This window comes from Molothrus ater, chromosome 5 (genome assembly GCF_012460135.2).
Source record: "Molothrus ater isolate BHLD 08-10-18 breed brown headed cowbird chromosome 5, BPBGC_Mater_1.1, whole genome shotgun sequence".
Lineage (NCBI taxonomy): Eukaryota > Metazoa > Chordata > Aves > Passeriformes > Icteridae > Molothrus > Molothrus ater.
In genome coordinates, this window is record NC_050482.2 from 9,572,851 (window position 1) to 9,590,956 (window position 18,106).

Genomic DNA, 18,106 nt, shown 5'->3' on the forward strand with positions numbered 1-18,106 from the left:
GTTTTTAGATATTTACTTGATTTCAGCCAAGCCTGATATCACTGATGTGAACATGTTTTTGTTTTCACTTTTAAATGTTGTAAGAAATTAAGTAATCATTCCAGTGTGGTTAGTCATTGTTTAATATTGTTTTCATCCAACCAAATCATGCATCTGGGATGAAACCTAAATGTTATACAGTACATAGCTGAAGAAAAACTCATTTGTGTAATTTGGCTTCACGTCTAGTAATTGACTGTGAACAGCCAATCCTATTCCCATTAGGTTAATTGCTGACCCTTATTAACTTCAACTGTAAGCCATTTTCTTTCCTAGGTGTCACTTCAAGCAGGAAATCAGTAGTTCAAGATTAATAACTATGTTGAAAATCTCTGACAGTTTAGCATAGTTTTTCCTACTGAATTTATATAAAATGTTCTATACATTAACTTCCTTTAAATTCTGTTGACTGCTAATAAATTTGCTCTGCTGCCCTAATCAAGACAGTTGTGTTCCAACAAAGGGAAGACTCAAAGTCTTTTCTCTCAGGAGAAGAAAGGCTCAGGGGGACTCATCATAGTATTCCAGTAGTTAAGTATTTAAGTGGCATCTCAGAGAGGAAAGAGGCTCTCCCTTCACAAGGAGCCAGGGCCATAGTGGAGTTTCTGTCAGTGAGGTTTAAAGATGCCTAGGACAGACTGATAATCTCACCTGGGCTCCCATTCCCACCAAAAGCTGGACCAGATGATCTTTTCAGGCACCTTCCAACCTGGGCTGGTCTATGATTTTGTACTTCTGATCTGAGAATCTTTCACATGAGAAATAATGGAAAAGCTGGATTTCCATGATCAGACTGCCAATTAATTTTTATTTTTTTCCCTCAGATCCATTGGCCTAGTACACCTCTGCAGGCAGAAGAATGCATAATTAAAGGAAGAGATGCTGTAAGTATCACTAATAACAGATCAAATATACTTTAATTATACCACTGGCTGGTCCAAAACAAGGATTCAGGCATCCCTAACTTAAGAGAGATTAAAGCACAGATAGAAAGTGAAGTGTTGCAGGTTAAAAACATGTAACCACTGTGAACACATTAAATTATTAGTTTAATTGCTCTTCAAACCAGCTCGTAAACAGGCAATGAACACTTTTGATTGCCTGAACTTCTTCTAATTCTTATTCTGGTGCTAGCAAAAAAGGTACCTTAATAGTTTTCTTTTTCCATTTCTATGTCCTTTTATTTTCATACACACAGATTATCTTCTCTATTTTCACATTCCAGTTTATCTTTAAAATTTGCATTCACTAGAATACATTCAAAAAAGCAGTTATTAATGATTATAAAATACACTGTAATTTATATTTTCCTATAGGTTTCTTGTTCTATTAATGACAATAGTGTTTTAATGAACCTCAGAGCTGTTCTGTTCTTGTGATTCAGTGCCCTGACTGTAATAATTTCCTGGGAAAAGACTTGAAAGCTCACTGACACACAGCAGCTGATATCATTGGCAGCACAGGATGAAAGTTCTTCTGGAGGGGAGCTCTCTTTAATTTTGCAGTGCACCAAGCTCATTATCTGCACCTCATAAACACACAGAGAGTGCACCTAATAAATCCCACAGCTGAGAGAGCTCACACTGAACCAAGGGATGTGAAAATTTTGATAGTTTTACAGCAACAGTGACAGGAATGTAGGACATGGGAGGGGACACACAAGCTTTGCCAAGAAACACAGCAAACAGCAGCCTCAACGATAACCACCAACAATACCCAGTAAATTAGGAAGCTATAAAGATTTCTTCTGAAGTAAAAGCTTGAGAAATGTCCACATTAAGGCTCTGGAGCCAGATTTGAATGTAGTTGTAGTAGTAGTAGTAATAATAATAATAATAACACCCCAACTCTTCCTATTCATCTCGTATAGAACTGATCCTTTTTGAAGATTCTTAAGGTTTCTTTGTACTTTTTCAGGTTACTTTTATATCCTTGATAATTTTAAGTGGCTTTGGTTGCAAATGGTGGTTTTCTACAATGGCTGAACTTCATGGTCATATTAAATGAATCCCAAACCTAAATTATTTGGCCTTTATTTAATACTACCTCTAAGCATTGGCTGTTGTGAGTTAAAGTTCTACCATCCTTCTTTAGCCCTACATGTTTTCTGATACTCAGACAATGTTTTTGTTAAAATTGCAGCAATAGGTACTGTTGTTTCAAAACAAAGATAGCTCTCCCAGACTCATGTTTCCCTAAACCTCAAAACCTTTTTGCAATGCAGTTTGTTGTTATAAATCCTCAAATTTGCATTCTATGAATGTGGTCATTTAAAGAGCTTTATGTGTTTCCTACATTTCTGTGCAACATGAAGATTGGGAGTAACTACTGCTTTTACAGAAAAAACCAGAACTTTTAGATAATCACAAGATTCTAGAAGTAGACTCTTCAAGAAAAATACATTAAAATTTTAAAAATTTTTAATATTGTAATACCAAACAATGTTCTGATCCTCACATAAGACTTAATTATGTATGGACTATGTGAATGGGTGACATTAATATCACGGAAGTCTTAGTAATTTTCACCAACATCCTCAGCATTCAGTAAGATAAATCATTCAACCTGAAAGGAATCTAAATTAGAATCAGAAACCTTCCTACTATTTTTCTTTTCACCCTTATTTTTTGTAGCCATAAACCAATATTGACTTAATAGAATAATGTCTTAAAATCAATCCTCTGTCAATTTTAATTTCTTAATGCTTCTTTTCACACTACAAAGTCTAGAAAAAATATTTCTCCATTTCAAACCTTTTTTTCTTATTTCCATGCTGTTTCTATTTTTTTTATTTTCCTTTGCAAAAGATCTGTTACTCAAGACATAATTATGAGTAATTATTAATATATATATATTAATAATTAGTAAAAATAATTATTAAGTAGAACTGATAATATTGTAATAAGCTTCTCAGCACTGAAATACTTCACATGTACTTTGCTGCCTCTTTCTACATAACAGAACTGGCCACTTTTTCAAGCTTGTATAACCTTAAGAAGTTATCAGTTCTTATTGTAGCAGTAAAATAGCAAGTACTGTAGTCATAAACATTTTCAGAGCTTGTAACAGACTTAATAGGACAATTAAAAAAGGCTTGTCTTAACAACACATGTATACTCTTAAAATAAGGCCATGTTTTCCTGATTTGAGTGAAGACAAAGAAAAAAAAAATCCTTCAGCTGTCATCCAGTGTGCCAGGAATCACACCTGTTAGCCTGTGGTGGGAGAGTTTTCAATTACTCTGGATTGTTTTATCAGAATTGGAAATCATTCAGATATAAATCAAATTCTGTAGAGATGCCTCACTCCTCCACACTGAGAAGTTTCAGTTAATAAAATTCCACAGATCTAATAATTTATCTGTGGAGCATCCTAAAGACAACCCTAGTATTTATTTAATTGATATAGAATAAAGAAGTCTTATTTCAATGTTCCCTTGGATGATGCATCTCTTCCCTGCTCTGTGTAAAGTACATTATTAGTAGGTTTATCAGCAATGCCTTTTTTCCTGACACTTCCCAGAACAGCACCTTTTGTCATCTGTTTATAAACTTATAAATGAGCAAGTCTAGCCATTTTGAATTAGTGTTTTTCTATGTTTGGTATTTTCACATCCTAGGATTTTTTTTCAGGCAATCCTACAAAGGCACACAGGAGAAAAAAAAAGTGTGGTGTGGATTTTTCCCATTTAAATAAAATCTTAAATCCCTAAAATGATTTTGGCATAAAGATCAAGACTTTATCCATATACAGAAAGTGTATATGGATAACAAAAGGAAACCATGGAGTAAAGAAAAGACAACCACTGAGAGCAAACAAAGGGAATAAGTCAGGAAGGAGGAGAGGGAGAATCAGGAACAGCATCAGCATCCAGTAAAGCATCTATCAAAAACTTCATGGCATCATAAAATACCTATGAAATAGCATTTTGCTGCCACAAATCAGCAAACATTTGGGAAATGAACATAAAAAGTGGACACCTCTGTCTTTGAATGCTGATCCATACAAGGAGGATCACATGCTGCTGATTTAACCCCATTCTTCTCTCATTTTGTCTGACTTTATGCTTTTAGTTCTTTTAAAAAAGGAACACATTAGTTACAAATCAAGAATTTCCGAAAGTAAAATATTAAAAGGTTGATTTTCCCCTTGTATATGTGTAATATTTAATTACAGAACATGTTATGTCTTGTGTAGGTTACTTACTTCTATGAATTAGCATGATGTATCCTGAGGATGAGCAGCTAAGGAGAATCAGGTGGAGGGGGAGATTTCTTTCCTTTTTTATTTGCTGGAGCATATGGAAGACTTACACATAATGATTTCAGGGATTTGAAGAAAGATGGTTTCTTAGTTTGAACCTCGTGTGGACTTGCAAGTGTTGAATTCTGCTCATGAATTCCCTCTAGACCCTTCCTTTCTGATGTTAAGTTCTTGCAGTTGTTTAATAAGATCCAGGATTGTTCTCACACAAATACAGCAGTCCAAAAATGAGAGTAGGTATCAGTGAAACCCTGGAAATTTTCAAAAAGGAAATTCCTCCACTCTGTTTCAGGATTCCATTCATTTCAGGATTGCATTAATTGCTTTTTGGAGATGTCTGGCCTGCTTCACTGGCTATTGAAAAAGCCAGAGAGAATTCCATAACTTACATGTCAAATGCAAGAACAAAGTTAGGTGGGATTAATTCCATTTTAAATGTCTTAAACTTGATGTGACTCTTGAAGCTCAGGGTTCTAAGTTGCAGAAATGTTGAGCAATGAATTGAAATGAGCAGTAATTTTGCTCTACTCATAGAAACCCACTGTAAAACACCAAAAAAAAAATTCTAAAAACAAATCCCAGGAATCCTAGGAGTCCCAAAATCAAGGGATACTTTTATCTCACTGTCTCCATTTCTAGTTTAGCACAGGACCCCTCATCTCAAAGGAAATGTTTTAATTGTAATATTTATGAAGCTGCAAATACACTAATGAGTCCCAAAGTATTGCCCTGGGGGAAATGAATATTTCTTTTTCAAAGGGGTTTAAACAGTGGAAACAGACAAAGTATGTGTCTATACAATATGAAAAATATTGATTAACAATTAATTATGGTGCAATTAAAATATATTTTTAGCGAGATCAAGTATTTAACTCTTGAGAGAAGCTGTTTTCTGACCATTTACATCCTATGCTCTGAATCTTATGTATGTGTCCTATGTACCCACTAATACATAGTAAAGATCTTTTCAGATTTGCAGATATCTCCATGACTAAAGAAGCACGAAAGTGTTTTTATAATTTAGTAACTCCTAACTGGATAAGCATCTAAAATAAGACATCATCAATCAGTGCTCTAAACTTGCTTTTTTAATGTAAAAATGCCCACCCATGAAACTTATGGAGCAGAGTTAGTAACATGAAATGAAATAGAATAGAAAGATTCAATATTAGAACATCACCTATGGGCACATAAGATACTAAAAGAAATAATTTAAAAGCTGATATTTCCCTGTGTTTATTTTTTACATAAACTAGGATGAATGTGCAAATTACATCCGTGTCCTTCACCGATACAACAGGACCCATCTTCTGGGTTGTGGAACAGGAGCTTTTGATCCACTCTGTACTTTTATAAGAGCTGGACATCCATCAGAGGTAAGAAATTTGGTTTATAGTACTGATTCTTTCAGTCCAGATTCCAGCAAAGCCACTGTGGTAAAACATAAATATTAAAGTTCAGTTGTTCACAGCTCTCATCTGATAGATATTTTCCCTGATTTAACCCCGTTCTTCTCAGAAATGTAATGCTGGACTATAATTTAGTTTATGATCAGAGGAACTCACTAATATTTGAATGTATATTCTGGAGAATTATACAAATAATCCAAAGGTCATCTTATATTTTTGGTGTTTTTTTCACTAGATAAGCTGATATAGTAATTCTTAAGAAAAAAAAAATTTTTGGGGAGAGTTATACTAAATCTGTTGGGGTTTATTTTTTTGTTGTTGTTTTTTGTTTATTTAAAAATACATCATATATCAAAATATGTGTTAGTTTGATGGGAGACTGAGTTTCTTAATGAATCTTTGGTAAATTCTGCTTCTTTATACTGGTCTTGTTCAGCAAGTGCGTGTAAGCTCCTTAATGATGCTTACAGCTGAGTGAAACAGTACTGCAGAGATCAATAAGAAGAACATATCATCAATATTTTGAATATTTTTCTCATGCAAAAATAGAAATTGTCTGGGACATCTCAGGAACTGGGATCCTTTCTGTCTCAGCTATATTAGAACAGATTTAAAGGTTCAGCAGAAGTACCAACCTCTCATTTTAAATTAGCATGTAAAACTCCTTGGGCATCAGATCTAGGCTGCTGAAGGCACATGTGATGACAGCTTTAGGATCTGAACCAGGGATTCTTGGGAATGCACTTTGTGAGATGGGGCCTAATAGATGGAGATGATCTATAACCCAAAGATAAGATTGCTTTTGACTGGCAGGTGTCAGGAAGGGTTGCTAGTTAATGGTTTTGTTTAGTTGGTTCACATGATGTCTCCTGGTGGAGCTGAGCACTTGTCATGGAGCTGATGCTACAGCACCATCCAAGGGAATTCTTGCTTTCCCCTATAGCCAGGAACTCTTGTCTTGAATAAATATTAATTTCATATATAAAATTTTTTGAAGTGTACTCATAGAAATCAACTATAGGATTTACTTCAGGCAATTGCTTTTGATTAATCTTTTCTGAGTAATGATGCATCCTTTTGACAAGGCAAACAAGAGTGACATCACCAGAATCAATCTCCAAGGATCCAATCCAGGCTGTGCACCTCCAACTGCAGTCAAAATGAGAAGAAACTCAGGAGTTAGAACTCCAGCACAGCACTTAGATTCAAAGTTGTATGAATTGGCAAAACACACTCTCTACTGAAACTAAGGAAGGAGCTAGATAATAAGAAATGTTTAAATAAGAAAATGTGTATGTCTTCCTTGCTCCTCTCACAAACCTCTTGTCAGGCTTCCCAGTAAAGTTTGAAGGAAGCAATAGCTGTATATGTAGGAACACTTTTTGAAAGCACAAACAACAGACTAATAAAAATAGAAGCTAAGAAAAAAAAAAAGAGAAGGAAGATATATATAAGACTGGGTGACCCATGATCATCCCCTTATCTTATCCTTCCTTCCCTTATTTTTGTTTATTATTCTCCCTTGTCACACTGAGGTTCTAAAATTTTACCCACAGTGAAATCATGGGAAATTTTTTTTGGTTTTTTTTTTTTTTTGTTGTGTAGACAGGAAATATATTTTCTACACTAACAAGTAGCTATACTTTTTCCTGTTATCTGAAAAGCTGACCATCAGGATTAAAAAAGACAGATGCCATTTATATAGTAGGTTAAAAATAACACATGGTGTGTGGTTGAATGGGCAAATTGTAATCTTGCCTTCTTTGAGTGATAAGGACATGGTGTAACTGCAGGAAGTGAAAGGACAAGATCCTTCTGCAGAAAGCTGCAGCTCAGTCTCTGCTGATCTGTCTGGTCAGAGTATCCTCTTCCCAAAACATCTGATTACTGTCCTCTATTTCTTCCACCTCATCTCTCTGGCCATTTTCTCACTGTCTGACTGTCATGGAAAGGACAGTAGCAAATGAAACAGTACTTAAAATATGACTATATACCTCTTTACACCTCCTCAAGCCTGAGGAGCACAATTTATGTTTGAGGCTCATATATATTTGAACAATGTCACTTCTCAGACATGTTAAGGTGTAAGGTGTGGGATGAAGGAAAGGAAGGAGCCCTTTATGACAAAATTCTGTGTATCCAGATACATAACTAATGCAGCATATGAAGGTAGATGCAGACTTTCATATGGAATTATTAACCAACAGTATCAGCATAGAAAAATACTTGCTCTGTGGTCAGGGACCTTAACTAGACTAGTTTCAATAGTGCTCTCTGAGCTGATGGAGTGGGAAGGTGGGACCCAGTAAAAACTGCAGGGTTCTTAAGTTATTAATGGTATATCAATGTAACCTAGAGATGAATTTAGAGAGGCATTTAAGCATGTGACAGCACAGCAGGAGTGTATCTTCTGCAACACTGCCCCTTCCCATTTACTGAGCAGGCCAAAGAGGAACCTGTTGGAACCTAACATCCAGTTAAGGCTCTGGATCTTGGTGATCATGTTGCAGGGATGTTTATCTTGTAGCTGGCTTCCAACAAAAGTCATCCATTTCTGAATAGCCATTTGGTAGGAAACTGAAGCATTGCTGGTTTTCCTTTGAACAGTGAAGATTTCCCAAAGCCATGATCCCAAGGACACTGTATGGCATCCTGATTTAGCATGGGTTTGTGAGGTGCAGTACAGTTTGTGAAAAGGAGCATTCTGCCTCCTGTATATAATCTTACATACTTATACAACCACAAATTCATCTTTTCATATCAAAACCAGGTTTGAGCTGTGTCTTGCAGAACACTGAGCTCTTGTCAAGAAATCACGAAGCCAAAAGGAGATTTCCAAAAATAGGCGGAATTTGATTGCTTCATTGGCAGATCATTATACCGTGGAACTGCCTTAAAACAGAACATCTAATGTTCTTGAAAAACACAGCAATAATGTCCATTCCTCAGCCACTCTCCGGGAAAGTATTATCCTTACAATGTAGTGAATGAAATGTGCTTTGAAATCTTGCACGTGCACATTGTGCTATGATACATTACAGCTTCTTTTGTGCTTCCCGTGGTTATAGCAATGTCATTATGCCATGCATTTTTTCTTAATATGTTGATCATAGAAACCAACAAGAAATAAATATTGGTTTTATTTAATTCTACATGCAACTTGTGTTGTTCCACCAGACTATAACCAAATGTATTTTTCTAAATCAAATTACTTATAAGTTCTCTTATACACTATATATCCATTTGAAAGACTAAATATAAAAAAGGTTCACTGTATTCTATCCCAATATCGACTTAATTGATTTCACTGTGGAATTCCAGACTTTTGTGTTTCATAAAGCTGTTTCAGTTGCTATATGTCTAAAAATATATAAGTATAGTCACTGACTGCAGCTTTTTATCTTTTTCTTTATTTCTAATTACTTTGATCAATGTTTCTTTCCCAAATTTAAACATTTCAGCAAAATACTCAATGTTTTTCTGCCATTTAGAATTAAGTTACAAATTAGGAAAAGTAGTAGTGCTGACTTTGCAGACAGAACAGCTACTGATGTTTGCAACAGAACATATTACAAAGTCTTGTCCAAGAAAACATAGCCAGCCAGTAAGTGAAGTGATTATCTCTGATTTCATGAAATGCTTCCAAATGTCAAAAATCATTGCAAGTCAGAAAAGATTTGGTTCTTTCAGAGGTTTTTGTTTTGGTATTTTGGTTTTTTTTTCCCTTTGAGTTTTTTGTTTTGGTTTGGTTTTTGTTTGTTTGTTTGTATTTCATCCAGAAATGAATGTGAAATCATTAAAATAAACATGATTTTTCTGGAGGAAAGCAAGAGTCAGAGACTCTGCCCCCCAGATTTCTCATGAGGAAACGTATATGCATCCTTCCCATGTACTCTGCGAGAGAAAATCTGAGATAAGTCTTCAAACAAGATATAGAAGATGAAGAAAAGTTCAGGAAAAATCTTATTTTGCTTGGATTCTCACCAAATTGACATTTGTCTCTCTTGTTGACTTTGAGGCCAGCAAGGCAGGGGCAGAGAAGAGGGGAAGCACCTGCATTTAGTGTCTTCCTTTTACATTTATATAAACTTCTCAATTTTGGCAGGTGACAAGTGCTGAAGGAAGTGCTTTCTGTCTCAGTCTATGTTTCACCACATCTAGCTGCTAGTAAAAGAGTACTCTGGCACTGTTCTGGATAGCTGGAAATACCCTGGGTGAGTTTTAATGAACTTTAGATAAATCAAAGGACCTATCTGCAGTCAGGTAATGATTTATCTTTGGGTTATCTATTCAGTAGAGCAGCAGGTGTAGGGGTGTCCTGGAGGCTTTCCAGTGATCCTTTCTGCCTTATTCACTAACTCACAAAACACCTTTAACAAGTCCACATGGAAGTTTCACCAAGGACAGCTAAAAAATTACTCTGCCTCTATAGGACATACAAAATTAGTAGAAATTCCAAAAGAAAACAATGGGCAGAAATAATATCCCAAGTTTTTGCAAGCTACATGGGGGACAAGGTAGAGCTGAGTCCTGAAGAGGAAGGCATCTCTGCATGACAAAACCTGTTGAGGGAATTAAATTTATGAGAAAGAACTATGCATGAAGAATTTTTCCTCCATAACACACTGTAAATTTTTAATATGTACATGGGGCTGGCAGGGTGCCATTTCAGTGCCTCATTTAACTCAGTAAACTGCCTCCAGCTGTATTTCTTCACTTTGAAAGGCTGATGGATGAAGCCACCCTTTCCACAAAATGCACTGGTGGTTTTTGAGTTTCTCCTCTAGGTGTTCCTAATCTGATGTATTTCTTATTATGTTACTTGCTCCTCAATTTGCCAATTGAGGTTCTTCTTATCAGGGAAGACCAGATCTGAATTGAGTCTTTAGTCCTGTTAGAGAGGTCTTGCTTTTAGTAAGCAGCAGCTGTATTCTTTTGCTTGGAGGACAGTTCAGTCAAGTTGGAACTTTTTCTTTTAATCTATGTTGCCTTTAATATTTTGTTGAGTGTGGGGAAGGACACTTCTTTTTCTATGTTCTGTGATTCAATGCAAAACCAAGACAAGGTTCAGTTGTGCAATAAAATTTCTGTTTACCCCTCTACACCAACCAAACATAGGCAGCATGAGCTCCTCTACTCTTGCTTTAACAAACTAGAGTGAATTCACATGCAAGTTGTGAGAGAATATGCCAGTCTTATCTCAGCTTATCTTTGACATGATAAAAATCTTCTGCTATTGACTAGCACATGGTAATATCATCATTTTTCCAGCTTTGTTGAGAAGTAAAACTGCAAAAAGCAAAATATTAGACATATTTCTATTATTTTACAATAATAAAGTTGTTTCTGACGTATTTTTATAATCAAAACAAGCAATGACCTGCCAAATTGATCCCTCTCCATGCTCATTCCTATTACCTCATCTCCACACTGTTTTCAGAGGATTAAGGAGGAGGAACATCTGGTTTCACTGACCAAATAGAAGTGGGTGTTGGTCAGTTCTTCATTAGATAGAATGTGTGACAAATTCTTGCCCTGAAAATATTTGCTCAGATGCACAGTGTCCTTCTGCATGGGTGAAAAGCCACCATTTGGAGCACCATCCACTAAATAGGTATGAAATTCTGCCAAGTGGGCAACACATGTCATAAAATCTTTTACCAGAGGGGTTCATTTGCATTCTCTGGTCTGCATGCCCACACCACAGACTGCCAAATTGCATCAAAACATCCATACACTCCACACTTCATTTAGGTTAAAGCATTTCATGTTCTGGAAGCTGAATATGCATACATTTCAAGAGAGGTTAAAATGGTACCTAACTTATACAGAAAATTAGTTAGGTGAAGACAACGTGCATATATGCTCACAGCAAACAACAAAGGTGCTGTGCTGCAAAAGGGGAAAAGGGGTAACACCACTATTTCTCTGACCTAAATATTAGCTGTTCTAATATTTAATTACTTCTAGTGTTAGGAAGTAACCACTTATTCAAGGTCAATTTGTGTCTAACTTCAGCTTCCTGTCATTTAACCTTGAAATGCCTTTGATAGCAAAGTTGAAAAGTCTCCCACTATCTTTTCCACATCTTTTCCTCATGTAAGTACCTATGCACAAAGATCAAGCCACCTCTTCACTTTTTTTGATAAGCTGAATAAATATAGCTCCTTAAACCTCCTATCACCAGGACTCCTCAATCTTATTTGTGTCCTTCCTATGAACTCTCTGCAGTATTTTCACATCTTCTGGAAGTGCAGACACTAGAATCACACATGCTATTCCATGGTGTGTGTACAGGGAAGGTCACTGCCCCACCTCTGTTTGAGATTCCCCATTCATAGGCTCAAGTGCTGAGTTCTTGGCATGGTATCTCAACGAGAAAACTCTTTTTTAGCAGTTTGCACTTAACCCAAAGTTCTTCACTTGAGCACAGAGTTATCCCAGGTTACATGCTCTGCTGAGGCACCTAATTATCAGTCTTGTGTAACAAGGTAAGTGAAGAGATTGCTGGTTTTGCCTGTCAGTGTCAGCTTTAATAAGGCATCTGGGATATCCAAGATCCTAAATGAGGCACCTGGGTCTAATGCATGAAAGCAGTCTGAAGAAGGATCTGAACTTCCATCTTCTAGGGTGTCCTGATGTATTTCAGATACAAACACTGTTCCCTATTCCAAGATGCAACTCTTTGGATATGGTTGTATTAAAATCTACATAGCAAACTTCTGACCTTTAACTCAGTATTCCAAGCATTCCATAACCTGAGCTCTCATTAACCTTTTCTCTTTCTTATTTTGGCCTCCTCAGTACTTTTGTGAACTTTACTAGGAAAGAAATCATGTGATTGTTTAAATCACTGCTAAATTAAAAAATAATCTTTCTAGCAAAAATAAAATTTAGGGAAACCTTCAGTAAAAGAGGATTCATCAATGATACCTCATAAGAACTGTGCTTTAATATATGTCAACTGTTGGTATTTCTTAACAATTCTACAATGCACATTTTTTATCAAATACCTATGTACTTAGTGAAATGCTCTGGAGAAAGTCAGGTGTTCTGTAACAGCACAGTTGCTCTTATCATTCTTACATTTATAACAGACAACAGGTTTTTTGAAAGTGCTCTCCATCCATAAAATGAGGTGAATAACATTCATTACTTTTGAATATTGGCTAAATATGGCCATACGTGAAGTGTAAGTTCAATTTGGGAGATTGGTAGGGTATGTGAATTGATCAGCCATATGAAATGGATTTTCCATCATATTACCCCTGCTCCTTTGCAAGATTAAACACAGATGGTCCAGGGAGAATGAATCCATGCAGAGGAATAATGGTGTTATCCCACAGAGAAAGAAATCCTCCACCTGTGGGGTAATTTGATGGGGGTAACTAAAATATTCCAGCTCTTATTATAATGATTTTTAGATTCTGCCACATTTATTTATGTGATAAAGTATTTTTCTAAGTGACAGCACCTGGTGAAGTCTATATCATTGTGTGAAGAATAGACTTACTAATCAATAAGGTGTTAACATAATTAAAACAAGGAAAAATGTTTCATTAATATTTTTACATTATGAGATGAACCCTTAATATTATATAATCCTTCTATGATATATAACTGACATTTTTTCTTATTGGACTGATATCTATATAGAAAGTAAAACTAAGTGTTGCTAGCAGTTTATCTGTGTCATTGGGAGCCAATGGCTCCACTCCTCTGCCCTTTTTTCCAGAATGGCCAATTTAGCCATGCCCAGCTGAAGCTCTGCAAAAGGGCTCCACTCCATGGAGACAGACAGAACAGGGTATGTGAGTCCTTCTGAAATCCATTCCCAGTTTAATGTAGCTGTTCTTTTCATGCCCAGCGCATCTCTTCCTCCTTTCACCACCAAAGCCTAGATAGAAGCTCAAACCTTGGAGCTGCATCCTTCCTTTTTCATTTCTTCATGACCTTCATCCCCAGTTGTTATGATAATAATCATTAGATTAGGTCATTAGAGAGGGTTTTATTTGGTATTTGCTCTGATACGACCCTCACAATGTCAGCACAAGTTTAGCCTGTCAAAGACATGGAAGAGGAAAAGGCTTGGTTACTGGGGCTCTGTGTAAAGACTCTGCACTTCCCCACAGAAATCCCTTCACTTTTGTACAGTATTTATGACTATACTTTTTCTTTCACTTGGTTATAAGACTATATCACTATATACAGCTACTTATACATTTTAATTCTATATACAGCTACTTATACATTTTAATTCTAGAGAGCCTTTCATACATATTAACTATCACATTAGTGCAATATAATCAGCATTTCTAATGGCTCTATTCCTTGCCATAAGACCCCTAATGAGTTTATGTGACCAGTTCAAGGTCACACAAAGGTGTCCCTTCTAAAATTCTGATCAATGCAATCTTCTGCTGAAACACTGTGAGCTGCTAAGGATAAATACCTCTGATTTCTATGTGCACTGTGGTGGGATCTTTTTTCTTTTGCCAGATTTTTTTCACATTCTTTAAGTCAGGAAAATATATTATTTCTGTCACTTTAGGCAAGATATTTTGACACAAGTCACAAATTGCTAATCCTTTTGCAAACTCACACAGCAGTCTGACATAGCTCCAGATTTTAAACACATTTTCAGATTGGAGTCCAATGTGTCTTAATCATTTAACTGTGGAATAAAATGCACAGACCTGAAAAATTCATCTGAATTTTTAGGGAGGAATTAATGTCTATAATATTTTATGCACTCTCATCCCATAGGGCGATTGATCTTTTCAGTATGTCAGTGGATAGTAAAGAGGATTGAAAACAGATCCTCAGAAGAAATACTACCTCCCAAATAATCTTAATTATGTCAAATAGCAGAGACTTGACTATTGCAGACAGTTTTTGAGGACTCTATTCCTAATATTGTATCCCCATTTGGCTTGGAAAATAAAGTTGAGTGAATGCTGAAGGTATAATTTTAAAAGTTAGTAATCCTCTGACAACAAGAGATTTTTTGCCAGTGCTTAGATCCTTTTGAAAATTAATGTTTGGATTAGTTAAAGAAGATATTAAATGAAAAGTTCTTTCCCTGTTGGAGCATGGTCTTGATCATCCATATACCTGTATGCCTGTTTTATGGTGACTTAAATAGGGCAGTGTATTGCAATAGGAACTTATTAGTATTATTGTAAGTATTTGGAGCACAGGTTCCTTTATACAGACTCAGTTATATTCCGCTGGGTTTAGATTTTTAATTTTTCAATGAATTAATTGGCTTTGTAGCAATTAGACACCTAGCTAATCTTTGGGACTAAATTTATCAGATAATGCTAATGCACATTTTTCTTAGCAACAGAATTTAGTCTGCTTAAATACAAAGGCCTAAATAATATGAGGCACCTTTTCTGACCCAGTAAGTTATTTTCTGCTGTTATACAAGGACAACCTATTTTCCTGTAGATCTCTTTTACCACGTTCCTTCTTGATGAGGCAAGTGTACAGATTAAGGCAGGTCATGGAGTTGAATGTTCACTTTGAAGACTTATATCTGAATTATATTTTCTGCTGATTTACAGACATGTTCTGTGATCTTTCAGCTTATTTTTTTTAATGAGGAAGTCAAGGTTCATCCTTCCTAAAAGAAGCCTCTGCACAGTGTAATCAGTGTGTCTGTCTATGTTGAAATAAAAATGTAAGGATAAGTATAAAAGAAAGAGAAAATATGTGAAAAATATTTGGGAATATACAAAACAAAAGAATATTTGCAAAAAAAGTAAATTTATATGCGAATTGATGCTAAAACCATTATAGTGTGAAAAGAGAGTGGAAATCAAGATGAGATTTGTGAGGCATTTCATTGGTGTAACTGGACTTTTTTTCCCATGTGAGTGATTGAATACTAAGTGAATGCATAGAAATTTTTTGATCGTGACAAAAACTGAAGTGCATTGTACACTCCCATTTCTGATGGCTTAAGAATTACTTGAATATAAAAAGAGTGCAACATGTATGACACTAGCACCATGTGGCTTTATTAACAATTTTAAAAGAACGTTTCTCATAGCTTTGCACAAGCAGAGAATCTCTATTTTTTCTATTTTTATGCTTTCCCTTTCAATTCACTTTGCATATGAACCTCCTTTTTCCACTTATCTTCAAAAAGTATAAATTTCATGACCCCTAGAAAAGGATAGCAACAAACAGCTCTTGCATGTAATGTCATTCTACTCTAAGTTGAAGAACTATGAGATCATTAAAGCTGAGAAAGAATTTTGTCCAGTGCTTTAGAGCAGTACTGAATAGTATAGCCAGTGTTTAAAAATATTCTTTAAAAAATCGCCACAGACTTTCCTCACTGTACTCTAAATATGATTTAATACCTGGCAAGGTAAACAATATGGAATTGTTAGGAAAAAAAAAAGCAAGACACAAATCAAAACATATCACACACCAGAAAAAAAAACCCAAAAAAAACTGCCTACCAACCACAAAAATGCACAGGCTTCTTGAGAGCAGACCATGTCAGTACTGTTGCAACAAATACATACACAGTTAAGAGTGTAATAAAAGATTCTGAAAAAGTTTCAATCTCCTTTAAAGAATGCCAATATGATATGTTTTACTTTTTTTGCTGTGTGGAAAATAATAAAATTTAAAGTGAAATAACCAAAACACTACAAATTCTTGCAGAAAGTCAAATTATTTTTCTCTCATAAAAATAATATCCTAGGAAAACACAACTAAAACCGCTGTATCTTTAAGTCCCTGGTTTAGTGAAAAGATACAGCTATAGTATTAATGTTCAGAATAGGCTTAGGTACTTTGCTGAACAGGAATGGAAGTGAGCATATGTTTTAAATTAATCACATGCATAAGTGTTGTCTTGACCCAGAGCAAAGCAGCACTTGGCATTAGTGAAAGCAATTTTCTGCAACAAAAGTTAAATTCAGTCTTTAAATTTTAATGCCTCTGATTGACCTTTTCTTTCACTATTGTGTATAGCCTACATTATTCTAGCCTTCATTGCCTAAAATTATCAATTCATATCAAGTTAATGGCAAAATGTTGGATGCTTTAAAAATATCTTCTATTTCTTTGAAAGAACATTATTATTTTAATAATAGTTGAAAGTGTATTATGTTTCCTGAGTCACTGGTGTCATAAATCAAACCCAGAAGCCCCTTTCTTTTCCCAAGCTACATGTAGAAACACGTAATTCCACTCCCAGCCCTCCATATGTGCTTTTGCATGGTTTTTACCCTAACCACTGAAAAATGCCCATAAAATAAATTGTGATGTTGAATTGATGGGCTGTATAATCTGTCAGGAAACTGTCAGTTTTACTCTGATGTTTCTCAAGGGATTTCAATGTCAAAAACTGCAAGGAGGGTTAGAATTATGGAATTAGCCTTCAAAGCTGATTATTAATGTGCAATGCTTATTTCATTTAAACTGGCATCCCATGGAAGCTGACACATCTTACACCTGAACTTCAGTTACTTTCCCCAGTGATAGGAATAACTTATTGCAACCATGGAATATTTGGCATGTGGTCCTATAAGCCAAAGGTGGAAAATCTCTCTTGGAGGAGTCATTGCTTACATTTCCAGCAACTTTTTAGACAGTTACATGTGTCTGCAAGCATTTATGAGCTACACGTCCTTCTTTATATCAAAACTAGCGACCTCCTCTTAAAAATTCCACCAAATTGCACTGAAATCAAATTTTTTGTCTACCCCCAGTGTTAATGCTAGAGTATGTATTTAGGCTACAGTCCTTATTCATTAACTCCAGACAATGAAAGGATGCTATGCCTATTGTTTAGCACTTTCATTCCACAGTCATATAGTTAGCTGTTCTAAACACATTCATGTTATGAATGTTAAAAGAGATGGGTTTGTCTTTAGCATTGATTTAATCCTGGTTCTCAGGGAAATTATTGACTACTTTAGTAGCTTTTTCATTGTGCTGGTACAATTTTGTGTGCAGTGATGAAAAGTTCTTCCACATCATGCAGGAGATGGCCACATCCCCTACTGGCCACACCTCACTGCTGTGAGGACCAGTGGCATTTTATCAGGGGAAGACCAAAATATGAAGTGTGTTTTATGATGACCTGGTGGGATCATGTCTCCTCCAACAGCAGGAAGGCTTTCAGTGTCTATTCCCTATGCAGGACAGAATGAGAGCCACAAACTATAACTAAGAAGAGCAGAAAAATCTATCAATTTTTAACTCTTGGTTTGTCTCTCCACTTCTAAATCTATTGAACCAATTAACTGACAAATAGTTTAGCTGAGGTCCTGGAGGAGAAACTCTTTTATGAGTAACTTTATTTTGAACACTAAACTAGAATACATAACTTCAGATGGTTTTTAGAAATATTTCCTTTACAGCAAATT

The 18,106-nt window shown here is 35.6% G+C and overlaps 1 protein-coding gene across 1 annotated transcript in view; it reads left to right on the forward strand.

Moving 5' to 3' along the window:
- SEMA3E (semaphorin 3E) overlaps positions 1 to 18,106 on the forward strand; it is a 131,585-nt gene that overhangs the window by 75,916 nt on the left and 37,563 nt on the right. The window contains exons 3-4 of the mRNA XM_036401257.2: positions 864 to 923; positions 5,559 to 5,678. Of these exons, the coding sequence (XP_036257150.1) occupies positions 864 to 923; positions 5,559 to 5,678 (180 nt within the window). The remainder of the gene's footprint in view (positions 1 to 863; positions 924 to 5,558; positions 5,679 to 18,106) is intronic.